Source organism: Alnus glutinosa, chromosome 6 (genome assembly GCF_958979055.1).
Source record: "Alnus glutinosa chromosome 6, dhAlnGlut1.1, whole genome shotgun sequence".
In the NCBI taxonomy this organism is placed as follows: Eukaryota; Viridiplantae; Streptophyta; class Magnoliopsida; order Fagales; family Betulaceae; genus Alnus; species Alnus glutinosa.
Genome location: NC_084891.1, coordinates 27,124,270 through 27,138,845, shown reverse-complemented (window position 1 = coordinate 27,138,845; position 14,576 = coordinate 27,124,270). Strand labels below are relative to the sequence as shown.

At 37.6% G+C, this 14,576-nt stretch overlaps 2 protein-coding genes across 4 annotated transcripts; one reads left to right on the top strand and one right to left on the bottom strand.

Annotated features, from left to right (window-relative positions):
- Window positions 1–601: 601 nt before the first annotated feature.
- Window positions 602–9,034, bottom strand: LOC133870254 (pentatricopeptide repeat-containing protein At4g32430, mitochondrial). Its single transcript, XM_062307338.1, has 5 exons — window positions 5,364–9,034; window positions 3,652–3,700; window positions 1,402–3,458; window positions 1,228–1,291; window positions 602–1,146 (listed from the first exon to the last, which is right to left on the bottom strand). Exon 1 carries the CDS (start codon window positions 8,698–8,700, stop codon window positions 6,334–6,336), a length of 2,367 nt encoding a protein of 788 aa, XP_062163322.1. The 5' UTR covers window positions 8,701–9,034; the 3' UTR covers window positions 602–1,146; window positions 1,228–1,291; window positions 1,402–3,458; window positions 3,652–3,700; window positions 5,364–6,333.
- A 985-nt stretch (window positions 9,035–10,019) lies between these two features.
- LOC133870460 (zingipain-2) lies at window positions 10,020–14,234 on the top strand. Of its 3 annotated transcripts, XR_009900739.1 has the most exons (7): window positions 10,020–10,506; window positions 12,088–12,323; window positions 12,471–12,611; window positions 12,695–13,126; window positions 13,386–13,503; window positions 13,772–13,828; window positions 13,959–14,234. XR_009900739.1 is itself a non-coding variant. In XM_062307589.1 (6 exons), exons 1-5 carry the CDS (start codon window positions 10,098–10,100, stop codon window positions 13,482–13,484), a joined length of 1,317 nt encoding a protein of 438 aa, XP_062163573.1. In that variant the 5' UTR covers window positions 10,020–10,097; the 3' UTR covers window positions 13,485–13,503; window positions 13,677–13,760. The 3 variants fall into 3 exon arrangements, 2 of the variants coding, with proteins under 2 accessions (XP_062163573.1, XP_062163572.1); XM_062307589.1 differs by lacking the exons at window positions 13,772–13,828; window positions 13,959–14,234 and adding an exon at window positions 13,677–13,760; XM_062307588.1 differs by lacking the exons at window positions 13,772–13,828; window positions 13,959–14,234 and having other exon boundaries at window positions 10,022–10,506; window positions 13,386–13,760.
- Window positions 14,235–14,576: the final 342 nt, after the last annotated feature.

The window sequence follows — 14,576 nt, the reverse complement described above, 5'->3', positions numbered from 1 at the left end:
TATAGAGGAACTCAATGGATTCAGGGGTGCAAAATTTGTCCATGTCAACAAAGAATGCAACACAGCTACACATGTGCTCGTTAAGGAAGCTGCGAATCGAAGACTCTCAAAGTGTTGGCAACAGGAGGCATCGAATTATATTTATAGTATTATTATTAGGGAACGTATGTGTCCCTAGATTCATTTGTTTGGAATAAGTTTTTGTTTCACTATTTTATCAATGAGATGCTGAGATATTCCGTTTAAAAAAAAAAAAACAATTTCAAACTATTTATTTTTTAAGATTTGATTTAAAATTATCATTTTTATATACGAAATCGCAATATCAAATACACGAAATCATTAGTAAGTATAGTATATTTTAGGTTGTAAGTTCGAACTTGGCAAGTCTTATTGGTGCTTCGCTGGTCCCACGCCATGTTAGTTTTCGGGTTTAAGTGGGGCGGGGTTAATAGCCCTGGGTCAATGATTCTCACCGGGGACCCCTTGTGTGTATATATATACAAGTTAAAAAAAAAAAGAAAAAAAAAAAAGAAAAAAAAAAAAAGAAAGAAAGAAAGAAGAAGAAAGAAAGAAGAAGAAGAAGAAAGATTTAGCATCATCTACACCAAACATTAAACATTCACCGTAGAGTAAAGTAATGCTACCTGGAAAACCCATAACCTCTTTATGTCCTAAAAAATCGATGGAGCTTTTAAAATCACTACTAAATCTTTTTAGAGACAAAGGGGACATGGGAGTGACATTTAACATTATTCTGGAGTATAATATTAGCCAACTCTTGCTAAGCAATTTTTTCCTCCCAATAAATCTTTACCAGTCAAAAGCAGCGGCAAGAAAAGACACCCCAAAAACTAGCACCTCATAGAAACATGGGGTGCTTAATCTGATCTACAAATTGCCTAGAAGATGGGTGTTTCTACCCAAAACCTGCTAAATTTTCACCCACAGGTGTGGCGTGGGGTATTCATCTTATAATTCAAAACTATGAAACCTGTATCCCTTTCTTCCTGCTATCATCCTACAGTTCGATTTGCCAGCAGTGCTGTGCAAATGCTAACAATGATTCAATTAAACAAGCTTCAAATTTTCAAAAATCCATGCTTGGTTAAAGCAGGCAACTTAAGCTTTGCATTGTTTTTCCAGCTGCAAAACAAATGATTCTTAATGTTATTCATCCAATACAAAAGTGTCAGAGAGGATCATAAGATTGTGAGAGTTAATTACCTAATAAAGTAGTAGCAAAAGAAATCTGCATATAAAGCTGTTTGAACAAGACCAGAGATACAAGCTGAAAAATTAAGAAATAATTTTAGGTATATCTACACGCACCAAGACACACAACAAACAGTTTTTCTATCTGGTTCTAGGCATAGCTTACATATCCATCGACTCAAATACCTCTGTGTGAAGTAGCAGTATATCCAGTTACGGGTGCAGAATGCACGATATGCCCTGCAAAACGAAAATAAGGAGTACTCCCACCATAAGTTCAATTAATATACATGCACGCTATATCTTTTCTTGCTTATGCGAACAATGAAGCAGAGACAGAGTCTGTCAGCCATAGAAAACAATATAAGAACCAGGTAAATAGAGAGTTTACACTTCAACCAGAAACAGAAACAAGAAAGGAGCAATACGTTAAACTGTTACACAAAGCTGCATAGTTTTGATCTATGTTACATCAACTAGGGTATGGGCGTCAGGTTTGGGCATGGACATGAGTTTCAAAAGTTCCATCTCCACAGGTTTTCCACCACATTGGAGTATCCAATAGACACATACCCTTCAGGCTATGTTGAAATGGGTTGGCAAGGTGAAGTGAACGGTCCAGGAAACACCAAATCATAACAATTGAAAGCTAATATGTTATCACAAGGAGCGTTAAAAAGGGGGGCAAAGCCCCTTTTTTGCTCCCTCTAGTGGCGGATCAAAAGGCCTCCTGCCGTCGGTTCAGTGACTCAATACAAATGCAATATTATGATGTATTTCACAAACACTCAAAATTATCAATTGGCTCCCAATTTACGGAGGGGAAAAAATCAAAATAGAGAAAAAGGTCAGACATAAATGCAAGACCATGAATTATAGCTTTTAAAAGCAGCATCCCATAAATTATGGTTATGTTTGTATGTGCCAGTGTATGTCTACAATGTTATATTATGTGTATGGGTACGTGAATGTGTGTAGAGAGAGAGAGAGAGAGTTTGATTTAAATCACTCTCAAATGGGTTCAGAATTCTTATCCGAGCTGAAAACCCAAGAAATGGCATAATATGAGTTTTAGATGCATGCAGTTACACAGATACCCATATCTATGGTCTAAATTTAAACTACTCGAAAGATAGACAATGGAGGATGTAAAGGGTGTTTCCTTTCCGAGAAAATTCTTATTTCTTAAGTTACTTACCAATAGAACATACATCTAAACACAAAGAAAGAAAAACACAGGTATTGATGCACGTACATGCAATATTCATCCAGATATATCACCCTTTCTTTCTTTTTTTTGTAAAGAGAGTGAAGCATTAAGAAAACTGAGGAGCAACAGAAACAATCCTTACGTAGTACAAACCAGACACAACAGGGTGCAGTAAAAGGTGCCAAATCTACAGGGGTCTCAGTATAAACAACCGAATCTCCCACATATATATCACATGTCGTATTGATAGGTGAAACTATATCTTATCCTGAAACATCCATAAATGTTATTTTACACAAAGCTCAGAACCTTCAAAATGTATCAACCGCTACTAAGTGGACTAGTAACTGGTCTTCTTTGTACATGAACAGAACACCTTGCTTACCTCCCCCTTAGTTTATCACTTACTTAAGACTCTTATATTCCTTTGGGTGCTAAGTAAGATACGTAGACATAATAACCCATCCGATACAAAAATTGTATATTCCTCAGGTATCTGCTAAGAATTATGCATGCCTTACTGATATATCTTCCACAAGAGATACTTAAAGCATCATCATCCAATGCAAAAATCTGTCAAGCGTCATCCAATTAGGCAAAACACAAATTTTCAAATTAGAGCTTCCATTATTAATCTGGCACCAAAGTGACTGAGACACTAAAGTAAAGGGGGAGATCACAGTAAATATATTGTGTGTAATGTTGGAGTGAACAATATGGTTTGTTTTCTATGGACGTTTGGTATAGGACCACATGAGTATCATAATACATAACACATTTGGGGAAGCAAAATTTTAATGGAGAAATAAAGTCAATAACACAATAATATTTTTTTTAAAAAAAAAATCTAATTTTGTCAACTCACGATAAAGAGAATTCCTAAGAGCTACACTGATACAAAAAAAAATAAGCATGCCCAAGAAAGAACACATATTGCCCCAGTTAAATTGTCCACGTTTCCACTTTGTTGTAGCAAAACTAACTGGCGAAGAATCACAACTGCCTCCAAGTATATTGAAAATGTCCAGAGGATCTGCAGTAGTTACAATAAAATTAGTTACAGATAATTTTTCGCCTGTATGATTTGATAATACATGAGGGAACAAACTAGAAAGGTAGCATGTATGATAAAAACTTGGGGTTGGATAGGTAGCTTTGGCAGAACAAAATTATAGAATGGAATGATATGTAACAGGTCTTTACCAAGTATTTTAATGTTGACTTACATGTAACAGGAAGGACTGAGGATTGACCAGCCAATTAGAATAGCTTTAACTGTAAAGAAACATATTGCATTAAAAACATAAATGTTCTCTGTTGTGCTGTGAATAGGCAATAAGCACTAAGGCAAGAATTGGACAAGATTCGCTTAATCAAAACTGTGGACTAAGAAAAATTAGTAGTCATTGCCATTGTATGATACACCATGATATGTTTTGGATGAAAATTTATACAACATTCTAATGTGTATCACATCTGCAAACGAAAATTATACATATTCATATCCCAAAGAAAGATGTATTAGGCCAAAAATATATCATAATAATGTACTACATGTGATTATGCTAAATAGACAAAGAAGAGGCTCTTTTTTTTGCCCTTTTTCCTAATGTCATACTAAGGCACTTTCATTTTGTTTTCCTACAAAAATTCATTAAAAGCACAAGAGGTCACCACTCATTCAAAAGGAAGTTATGGAAGAGAAAACCCAACAAGAGAACAAGTAAACGTAGAGCCACTTTCTTTTAGGATTCATAATTAGAGCCACTTTCCTTCCTTCAAAAAAGGAACTGATCTAGTAAGAAGCCTTTATTTAGATCACTGTGATGTAAGCAACACAAGATTTTTATTCAAGGTCAAATAAGTCAATCCAGTTTACAGTAAGTAAATAAGTCAACCCCAGGTGAAACAAAAATGCCTCATCAAATTTCCATACAACGTGCAGACACTAGATAAGCTAAAAGTAATACAAAATAGCAACATATGTATAAGAGCCAAGTGTAAAACCTACAACCAGAGGAACACAAACATGTGTGCATGTGCAGGAGTGATGTACAAGATGCACATTCTAGAATTATGGGCGCAATGCAACTGGGCTTGACAGGAGAGAAATCTTCCCTGATCTACATAAAGATAACTGCTCCTTTACAACTAATGTAGTTGGAATAGCTGACGAATTAATACCTGTGATGAGTTGATACACCCACAATGAGTTGATAAACAAGTTTTCCGGCCCTTTTAATAGCATCAACACTATTCTTACCTGATAACAGCTTAATTTTATTACTTACGCTAATTTTCTTACTAGTCATGATTTTACAACTTAAAAATCATGACACAATCATGCCAATGAAGTGTTTATTACTATTAAATATTAACTATCACAATCCAAAATCAAAACATAAACCTGAATAAATTTGCCTTGTTCTGGTCAGGGTCTTTGCTACATTTTGATAGGTATTAAAGGAAGATCTACATCAGTTTGGCTCAAGCTTCTAGCTAAATTGAACAAAGCAAACTGAGGTGAACCCAAGTACTACAACCACGTATAGATCTTTTTGACACACATCATATAATAAACCTCATGTCATTGTGTTATCAAATAAGGTGGAACTAATGAATACGGCCTTCCAAAACAATATACGGAGGTTTTGGGTGAGGGACCAATCTTAAAATAATAAGTAACCTGCAACCAAAACACGGAGTCACAGAGAAACTACCACTGTTTAACCATACAAGAAAAAAACAGAAATGTAGATCTCAATGAACCATACCATAATGCATGAGACTAAAATTATGCTATAAGCTAGAAGAAACTTATTCCAGAAATTTGGAATAGGGCCAATAGGCATTCGTCATAGCTCCTGAGAAATCAGAGACATAATCAAGCTCACTAAGCAAAAAGTTATCTCAAGATGACTAAGTTAAAATGAACCACCTCTTTATATGTAAACTTCTCATTCACAAGAAGCGCCAAAGCCAAGCTCGCAGCGACAAGAAAATGATGGCGAAATGTATCGAGCTTTTATCATACAAACGCCTCACCACCTGGTGCATCCGCATGCACCAAACGATCGCCACAGAGCTCCCTATGAACACGAGCTTCATCACCATGTTAAAGACGGAGATAAAGTCCGTGAACAGGTCCAAGTACAGTGTCAGAAACACCAGAATGTAAGATCCTGATTCTTAAACAAAATCCCTGACATGATATCAAATTGTCAACCAAAATCAGCGTCACCAAGTCATTGCACTCAACCAAAACCTTAATCACACCTACAATTTATTCCTCCTTTTGTTTCCTGAGAAAATGAGAGGAAACCAGGAAAGCAAACAAATAGAGATCTTTCAATCCTCAAAATCTTCACAGTTCACTTCGCTTAACCTTATTCAACTGCTTACCCACACAGATTTGTACCATTCCTTGACAGGAAACAATTAAATCAGGAAATGTAACACTATCCAATCTTCATTTCTTGTTGCCTAGCATTCTTGACTCATCAAAATTAACATACCGGCTAAGAATTATCTTGCAGGAAACTAGATCCCATAAGCGGTACCCTTTAACATGCTTTCCATAACCATACGATTCATGTGCATGTGACTAGCACATGTCAACTAACGACCAATTCGGACTCAGGATGTAACTCGAAATATTTTAGTAGTTTACAGGTTCGAGTTGCAGCGAGTCGTAATTTAGTGGTAGAAATGCAAATCGGGAGTAAATTTGGGGTAAAATGTATTTTACCCATTATTAAATGCCTCTCTGGAACCAGGACTGGATGGTGCATCTAGCAGGTGTACAAGGAGGGGCTCCAAAGTATCTGCTTAAATAAAGCCTCCTTTTTCCGGAAATATGAGAAATACAATCATGAATTTGATTCAAATAATTATATGTAAATTAACCCTCAATATTGAAGGGCACCAAGGTACCCTTCTTCTACGAGGTTATCTTGCAGATGGTCTCTTTCCCTCCCTCTCGCTCGCTCTCTCAAAAATTTCATTTCTAATCCTAGGCATCCTGCCATCCTACATATCTCCTCAGATTGTGAGTGGGACATGTCACCTGATGAGAAGCTATGCAAGTACAAGGAACCACCAGCATCACTAGTATCCACCCAACTAAACCCTATTTCCTTCTTCACCCCTCTTTCTCTCATCCCTTTCCTAATTTTTGCCACCTTTTCCCATTGCCCCTTCTCAGCGTATAAGTTGGACATCAACACATATGAACCTGACCCCATTGGCTCCATCTCCATCAAAGCATCAGCGATCCTCTCACCCATCTCAACATTCCCATGTATCCTACAAGCCCCAAGCAAGCTTTGCAACACAGACAATCCTGGCTGTCCTGGAATCCGACCCACCAAGTTCTCCGCCTCCTCCAACCGTCCTGCCCGGCCCAACATATCCACCATACAAGAATAATGCTCTGAGGACAGTTCAATTTGATATTCTTTAACCATAGACTCGAATAGCTGACGGCCCATATCAACCATCCCCTTTCTACTGCATGCGGTCAGTACAGAAAGGAAAGTGATTGAGTCAGGTCTCACCCCTTCCCTCTCCATTTCCTTGAAGAATTTTAACACTGATTCATAGTCTCCATGCCTAGCATAGGCAGAAATTATTGCGGTCCAAGAAAATTGAGTTTTTTGGGACGTCTCACTGAAAACTTTTTGAGACTCCCAAATGTTCCCACGCTTTCCATACATGTCAAGGAGAGCACCTGACACAATTGGGTCAGTGTCAAGTCCAAATTTTATTAAATAAGAGTGGCATCGCTGGCCATGTTTTAAAGAAAGATCCGCAGCAGCTCCAATTGCACTCAAGACACTACCAAACGTATATTGGTTTGGCTTGGACTCTGTGATTGCTGAAAGGAACGTGCACAGGGCTTCTTGAGACATCCCATTCTGAGCATACCCAGAAATTAAAGCATTCCATGATATGATTTCTCTGCAGTTAAGCTCCTCAAAGACCTTCAGTGAGTCTTGCATGGTCTCAAACTTAGCATACATGGTAATGAGGCTATTGCCAACATTTGGGTCTGACAAAAAGCTTGTCTTCATACAAAACCCATGAATTATTTGGCCTTCTTCCACCAAAATCCTGATTGATATAGCATGGATTAATCCGACAAATGTAACCTCATTTGGGTATATACCATCCAATATCATCTTGTTAAAGAGAGACACAGCATCTTCTTCATTTACAGAAATCATCGTAGTCCAAGAGACTACATTGCGGTCATTCATGATCTGAAAGACCAATTTTGCATCTTCAACAATCTCGCACTTTGAATACATCGAGATCAGAACATTACAAACCGAAACATGTTTCCCATATCCTGTTTTTAGAACTAAACCATGTATCTGTCTCCCAAGCTCTAATGTTCTTTCGTGACCACAAGCCGAAACTGCACTAGTAAATGAGACATGGTCAAGCTTCATGCCTTCTCTCACCATTTCAATGAATGCCAAAATTGCATCTAACCAGTGATCTCCCTCCTGAGTGTACCCTGATAACATTGCATTCCAAGAGACCAAATCCCGATTTGGCATTTCATCGAACACTCTCCTAGCTTCCACTAATCGTCCGCATCTTGAATACATCGATACAAGTGCATTCCCAACAAAAACTTCATAATAGAATCCAAATTTCAATGCAAGAGAATGCAATTGCAACCCGAAGAGAAAACCTTCATCGTCTGAACAAAATGCAAGACCTGTAGTATAAGTCACAGGATCAAAAACAATCCCGTTCAAATTCATCCGAAGTGCAAAACTCAATGCGTCCTCACTCTTTTGGAATCCCGAGAGCACGGTATTCCAAGAAACAATGTCCGGATCAGTAAGATTCTCAAAGATACATAGAGCCTTTTCAAACTCTCCAGATTTACAATACATATTCATCAAAGAATTCGAAACCGTAATGTACGAAACAAACCCAGACGAAACAGCGAACCCATGGATTTGGCACCCGGGTTTTAGGTCTCCACAACAAGCCTTGAGCGCGAGCGCCACAGTAACTTTATCAACATTGTCGACAAAACCCAATTGGAGCTGCTTCTTGAAGATGTCAAGTGCTTGAAAGGGAAGTTTTCTACGCAAACAGTCGAGCATGGAACGGTTAGTGTAGGCAGCGTTTGGGTGGGAAATTTGACCGAACAGGTGGTGTCCATGATTGATTGAGCGAAAGTTTATTAGGCTATTTGACCGTTGCTTGGGTAATACTACGCTAAGGGTTTTGAAATGAATTTGGCGGGTAATCATGAGAATCTAAAAATCCACGGTTGGGATGAGAAGTGAGGCTGAGAGAATCTAACGATCCTGCCCTCCCTTTTTTCTCAAACTGCTTCTCTCTGTGCCCACACTTTCTCTCTCTCGCTCAGCTTCTCTCTTTCGTGCTCTCTCCTCCTCCTGCTTTCCCTCTCTTTTCTCACTCTTTTCCCCCGCTGTTCTTTTCTTTCCCCTCTCTCATCCCAACCGTGGATTTTACATATACAGTGGGTGTACATCCGGTTGATGTACAAATAGTATTACTCTTTCTAATTGCAGTAATAATTTTTTTACATTATCTTGGTGTACTTTGTGTTCACCGAGGCATATTGTGTCTGAAATTCGTACGTGTAAAACTTAAGATAATGTAGAAATAACACACCTCTTCTAAATGAGATATAATGCATTTATAACTCTTGAACAATTTTTTTTCAAAAATTAATTATTAAATTTATTTTCATACATTTGGTCTTACATATCAAATAATTAATTTAAAAAAAATTATAAAAATTATACGAAAATTGTAAACTCTCTAAATAGGAAGTAAAGATACTAGCAAACATATGGGGACGGCAGTAAATTTGAGAAACAATTTTAAAATAAAATTTGTATTTTATGTGTGAGATATTTGTTTATATTTATATAAGAAAAAATAAAATAAAAAATACACATATCTTCTCCAGATTATAACACCAAATTTATAATATTGCCAAATTAAAATTACGTCAATATCCCACACAAACAAACCAAAAACTTTGTATTGTACGGTGTACCCCTTTTGTAACATCCCGGTCCCATATTGAGAAGAGATGAATAGTTCACAGAGTGAGTAGTTTATAAAGATATTCATTGGTGTTAAGTCCCACATTGCCTAGTTACTAGGTGAAACTGGACTTTATAATGGATTCTTGAAAAAACTTCAAATTGACTAGTCATTTTGGGATGATAGCGCAGATGTGGCTAGCGCTTTTCCTTGGGTCGTTACAAATGGTATCAAAGCCACCTAGTAACGCCAGGTCATGTGGTACTGGAGCACCGCATGACATGACCCTGACGGGGACGGGGTTTAAGGAGGGGAGTTTGTAACACCCTGGTCCCATATTGGGAAGAGATGTCCAAGAATCTATTATAAAGTTCAATTTCACCTAGTAACTAGGGAATGTGGGACTTAGCGCCCATGAGTATCTTTATAAACTACTCACTCTATGTGAGCTATTCATCTCTTCCTAATATGGGACCGGATTATTACACCTTTCTTCTCCGTGGGTGCGTGGAAAAGCCAAGATTGAATTGTTTACTACAAGGAAAGCCAAGTTTCACAACCTCTTTTGCTCTCCACATTTGTTGCCTCTCACTACCATCCATACAGAAAGTTGGACCAAAGAACCAAAATGAACTTTCGGTGCTCTTTCCTCTTCATTCTTCTACTTTTCCCACTCCTCGCTTTATCTTCTTCTTCACACACCTCCCAACTCTTCGAAACGTGGTGCAAAGAACATGGCAGAACTTACTCTTCAGAAGCTGAAAGGCTGTACAGGCTCGGAGTGTTTGAGGACAACTACAACTTCGTTAAGCGGCACAACGATATGGGCAATTCTTCTTATACCCTCTCTTTCAATGCCTTTGCTGATCTCACCCACCACGAGTTCAGGGCCTCTCGCCTGGGATTCTCGGCTGCTGGGATGAATTTCCATCGGGGCCGGCCGCTTCTGACGCACGGTGTTGTTCGTGAGATTCCTTCGGAGATGGATTGGAGGAAGAAAGGAGCAGTGACCCATGTCAAGGATCAACGGAGTTGTGGTATGAGTGTGCTTGTATTCATATTTTAGTTATAAATCTAAGCACTTTATGGGAAATTCTAAAGCCTGCGAATTGAAGATTTTGTGGGTTTTATTTGTTAGCTGTGATATCTATGTTTGAAGATTCTCTTGTAGGTATTTTGACTTGAAAGTTTGATGCTTTGTTTGATTATAATTATTTACTTTTCGTTACTTTGAGCTGTGATTTGTCTATGAGTTTAAATAGGATCACAAGTTTGTGGTGTCAGTCCGCATAACATAAATTTTGAGATGTCTGCTTGTATTTTGTCCAAACTTTCGCTTTTGTTATATATTTTTGAACCGAAAACAAACATGAATACTGAGTTAAGTACATCATCGGATTATTTTTCTTAGTTACATTTAGCGTTTGTATTGCGGCTGCAGTGATGCGCAGAGTCCTATACAACTAGACTGAGTTTTTTTTTTTGTTTTTTTTAATGTGCAAAAATCTAGTTCAAGACAAAGAAGTTGCTGATTTTTTTTTTTTTACTGCATTTCTTACCCCATATGGTAGGGATGTTTTCTGGTGCTTGGAGGAGGTGCCATGATCACATTTAAGAAGAGCCTATTTCTGCCACTTTGAGTGTTTCCTCCAAATTAGTCCACATTGTAGATGGATGTTTCGATGGAATCCAGCAGATTCAGGTTTTAGGGGCTCTAATTTGAATTGATACTGAATGTTGGTTTTATAACATATTGGGATCAATTTTGGGGTCTTTTTGCCCAAGCATTGGCCTATTAGTGCAACTCACTTTAAGTGTTTGCTCCATTTGTTGATATTCAAGTTTGCTAGACCTTTTATGCACCAAAGGTATGAGTCATAATTGGCAATGATACCATTCTATTGAGGCACTGCATATTGTGGAATTGCAATCTTTTAATCCACTGTGACCTGGATAAATATATTCAGGCTTTTGAATTCTTTTGTTATAAGAATAAAATAAAAATTAAAAGAACCTCCTCATACCACTGCCAGGAGGGCTACCACTCATCTTCATCTGTCATCTTTATGTCTGTGTGCTTGAGTAACAGAGGTTTAACTGGGAATTGGGAGATGATATCTGCATCATACAACCTTCTGTTCTAGACACTGATCGGAGGAACTGAATTAGCTATTATGGGCAATACTTATGGTATTGAGCATGCCACTTCCTTGACAAACTTTTTCTATGGCTTCTGAATTTTGGTTAGCAAATAGTTATTATATGGTTTTCTTGCTTTGTTGTTGTCTGCTTCATTAATTGTGCTAATTACCAGTTTGGCTTAGCTAGCCAGTATACAACAGATTTGAAAATATTAAGATCTATCACTGTTCCAATAAACATGGTTCTTAAGTTACTCCTTACATGATGGAAAGAACTAAAATGTTCCGGTTACCATTTTAAAGTTAACAGGGGGGGGGGAGCAACTATTGCAAAATCATTAAGTTTCGGTAGTTATTGCTTCTTAATGTTTAAGTTTGTTGTTCTATTACAATTAATATAATTTTGATGTTTTTAAATCATGTGCTGTATATATTTTGATGTGATTCAGAAATTAATCAAGTTGCTTTGTTATATAGGTGCTTGTTGGTCATTCTCAGCTACTGGAGCTATTGAAGGTATTAATAAGATTGTCACAGGGTCTCTTTTAAGCCTCTCTGAACAGGAGTTAGTTGATTGTGACAATTCTTACAATAGTGGCTGCGAAGGCGGGCTCATGGACTATGCATATCAATTTGTGATAGATAACCATGGCATTGACACTGAGGAAGATTACCCTTATCAAGGTCGGGACAGGTCCTGCAATAAGGAAAGGGTAATAATTTCATTTTTTTTTTTCTCTTCCATTCACTTCTATACTTTTAAATCTCATTTGAACACAATTCTTTCCTCTTCTCCCATGTTGCTTACAAGCTTCGTCTTTCTTTCATTTTCTTACATTCCTAATATTTCTGTACTGCAGTTAAAAAGGCATGTTGTGACGATTGATGGTTACACTGATGTGCCACCAAATAATGAGAAACAGCTACTACAAGCTGTGGCAGCACAACCTGTGAGTGTAGGTATATGTGGCAGTGAGAGAGCATTTCAGTTGTATTCAAAGGTTGGTCCTAATCTTCAATCTCAGATACATTAGATTTCTTAAACCATTGTTATGATAAGTTTTCAACTTCACTTGTGTGATAGGGGATTTTCACCGGCCCGTGTTCAACTTCTTTGGATCATGCTGTATTGATTGTAGGGTATGGTTCAGAAAATGGAGTTGACTATTGGATTACCAAGAACTCATGGGGAACAGGTTGGGGAATGGATGGTTATGTTCACATGCTGCGTAACAGCGGCAATTCACAAGGGCTTTGTGGTATCAACATGCTAGCTTCATATCCAACCAAGACTAGCCCAAATCCTCCTCCCCCACCTCCCCCAGGTCCAACTAGATGTGATCTTTTTAGTTTCTGTGGAGAAGGAGAAACCTGTTGTTGTGCAAGGCGCCTTTTCGGAATATGCATTTCATGGAAATGTTGTGAGTCGAATTCTGCCGTGTGTTGTAAGGACCACCTTCATTGTTGTCCAAATGATTATCCCGTTTGTGATACAAAAAGCAACCAATGCCTAAAGGTTTGTATCAACTTCTTTAATCACATCTGTTTCTGATTATGTGTTTTTCTTGTATACTTGACTTGCACCCATACCTTTTTAATGAATTTCGATTACTTCTCAAAACAACAAAATCACATGTGAAACTTTATGGTATAAACAAACTGAAGGATTACTTAATTTTTCATGACGGCTCTTTTTTATTACAAACGGGTCGTTTATCCTTGTTATGGGGTTGAGGTTTTTCAATTTTAATAGATCTTATACCAAATTCTTGCAGCAAAATGGGAACATTACAAGAATGGAAGCACTTGAGAACAGACGCTCTTCTGGGAAGTCAGGCAGTTGGAGCTCCTTTATTGAGGCTTGGATTCTGTAAAGACTTTCAGTCTTTACCAGTGAGTCATTTTTTTCTTGCCTTAGTTTTGTAGCAAAAGTTGTATGTTTCACCACACAAGGACGATAAGTCCTTAATCTAGCTTGGAAAAGATATGGGATTGGTGTACACATGAAGCCAATTGTTTTCAATTATTGAGATTGACCGATTGATTAGTGCCAAAATGTGGTGTAGATTGATGTGGTATGCTCTTGTACGGATGAATTTATTGAAGATTTAAGCCCCATCATAACTAATAAGAGAATATTTCTGCCTTTAAACGTTTCCAGTTTCGAAGCAGCAAATTGTAATGGCCCTGTTGCCATGTCTGTCCTTTTGTATCATAGGTATGCCTATGCGATCCTTTTTAAGTTAAACCTTTAGTGAGCGAGCTAAAGGATCAAGTTTTCTTGCAATTTGAGTAGAAAAAAATTATAAATTCTATCTATTTTTAGAATAATTGACATCTGTTTTTAGGATTAAATAGTTCAGCCAACTGAAGATGGAGGCGTGGAGCATGCTTTGCCACCCTACAATGAGGGATCGTCGGGTTTCTCAAGCCACGAGATGGCCCAGATTTGAAACTTTCCTGCTGTCTTCGAGTCCTGGAGTGATGCTAATTTTTTAGTTTTGCTTCCATTTATTATGTTAATTTTTATTGTTTCATAATATGTTTTGCATTCTGAGATGCATCTGGTGATGCCCAAGCATTTGGCGAATTTTAACAAAAATCAAGAATATGCGAGTATGTTAAGCTACATTGCCGGATCTTATATTGACAAAAGAGTAATGTTATTTAGTAGATTGTTATATGAATTGTATGATATGACAGCAAAAATTATTTCTTGCATCAGCACTTATAAACGTGCAGAATGGAATAATAGCGTAATTAGGTTACACATTAATGAACGTGTAGTCTCATCCGACTCTCATGCCATGAATTTGCTATTCGGGTGAAGTCTTGAAACGATGGTATGAAGGCTTGCAACGCCGTTTTGGATTTCAAAAGTCACAAAGCACACGGTCCTAAAGAAGAAATGGTAAATATTTTCTGCAGTGAGTTGGTTATATATACAACCCCGGATGTCAATTTGT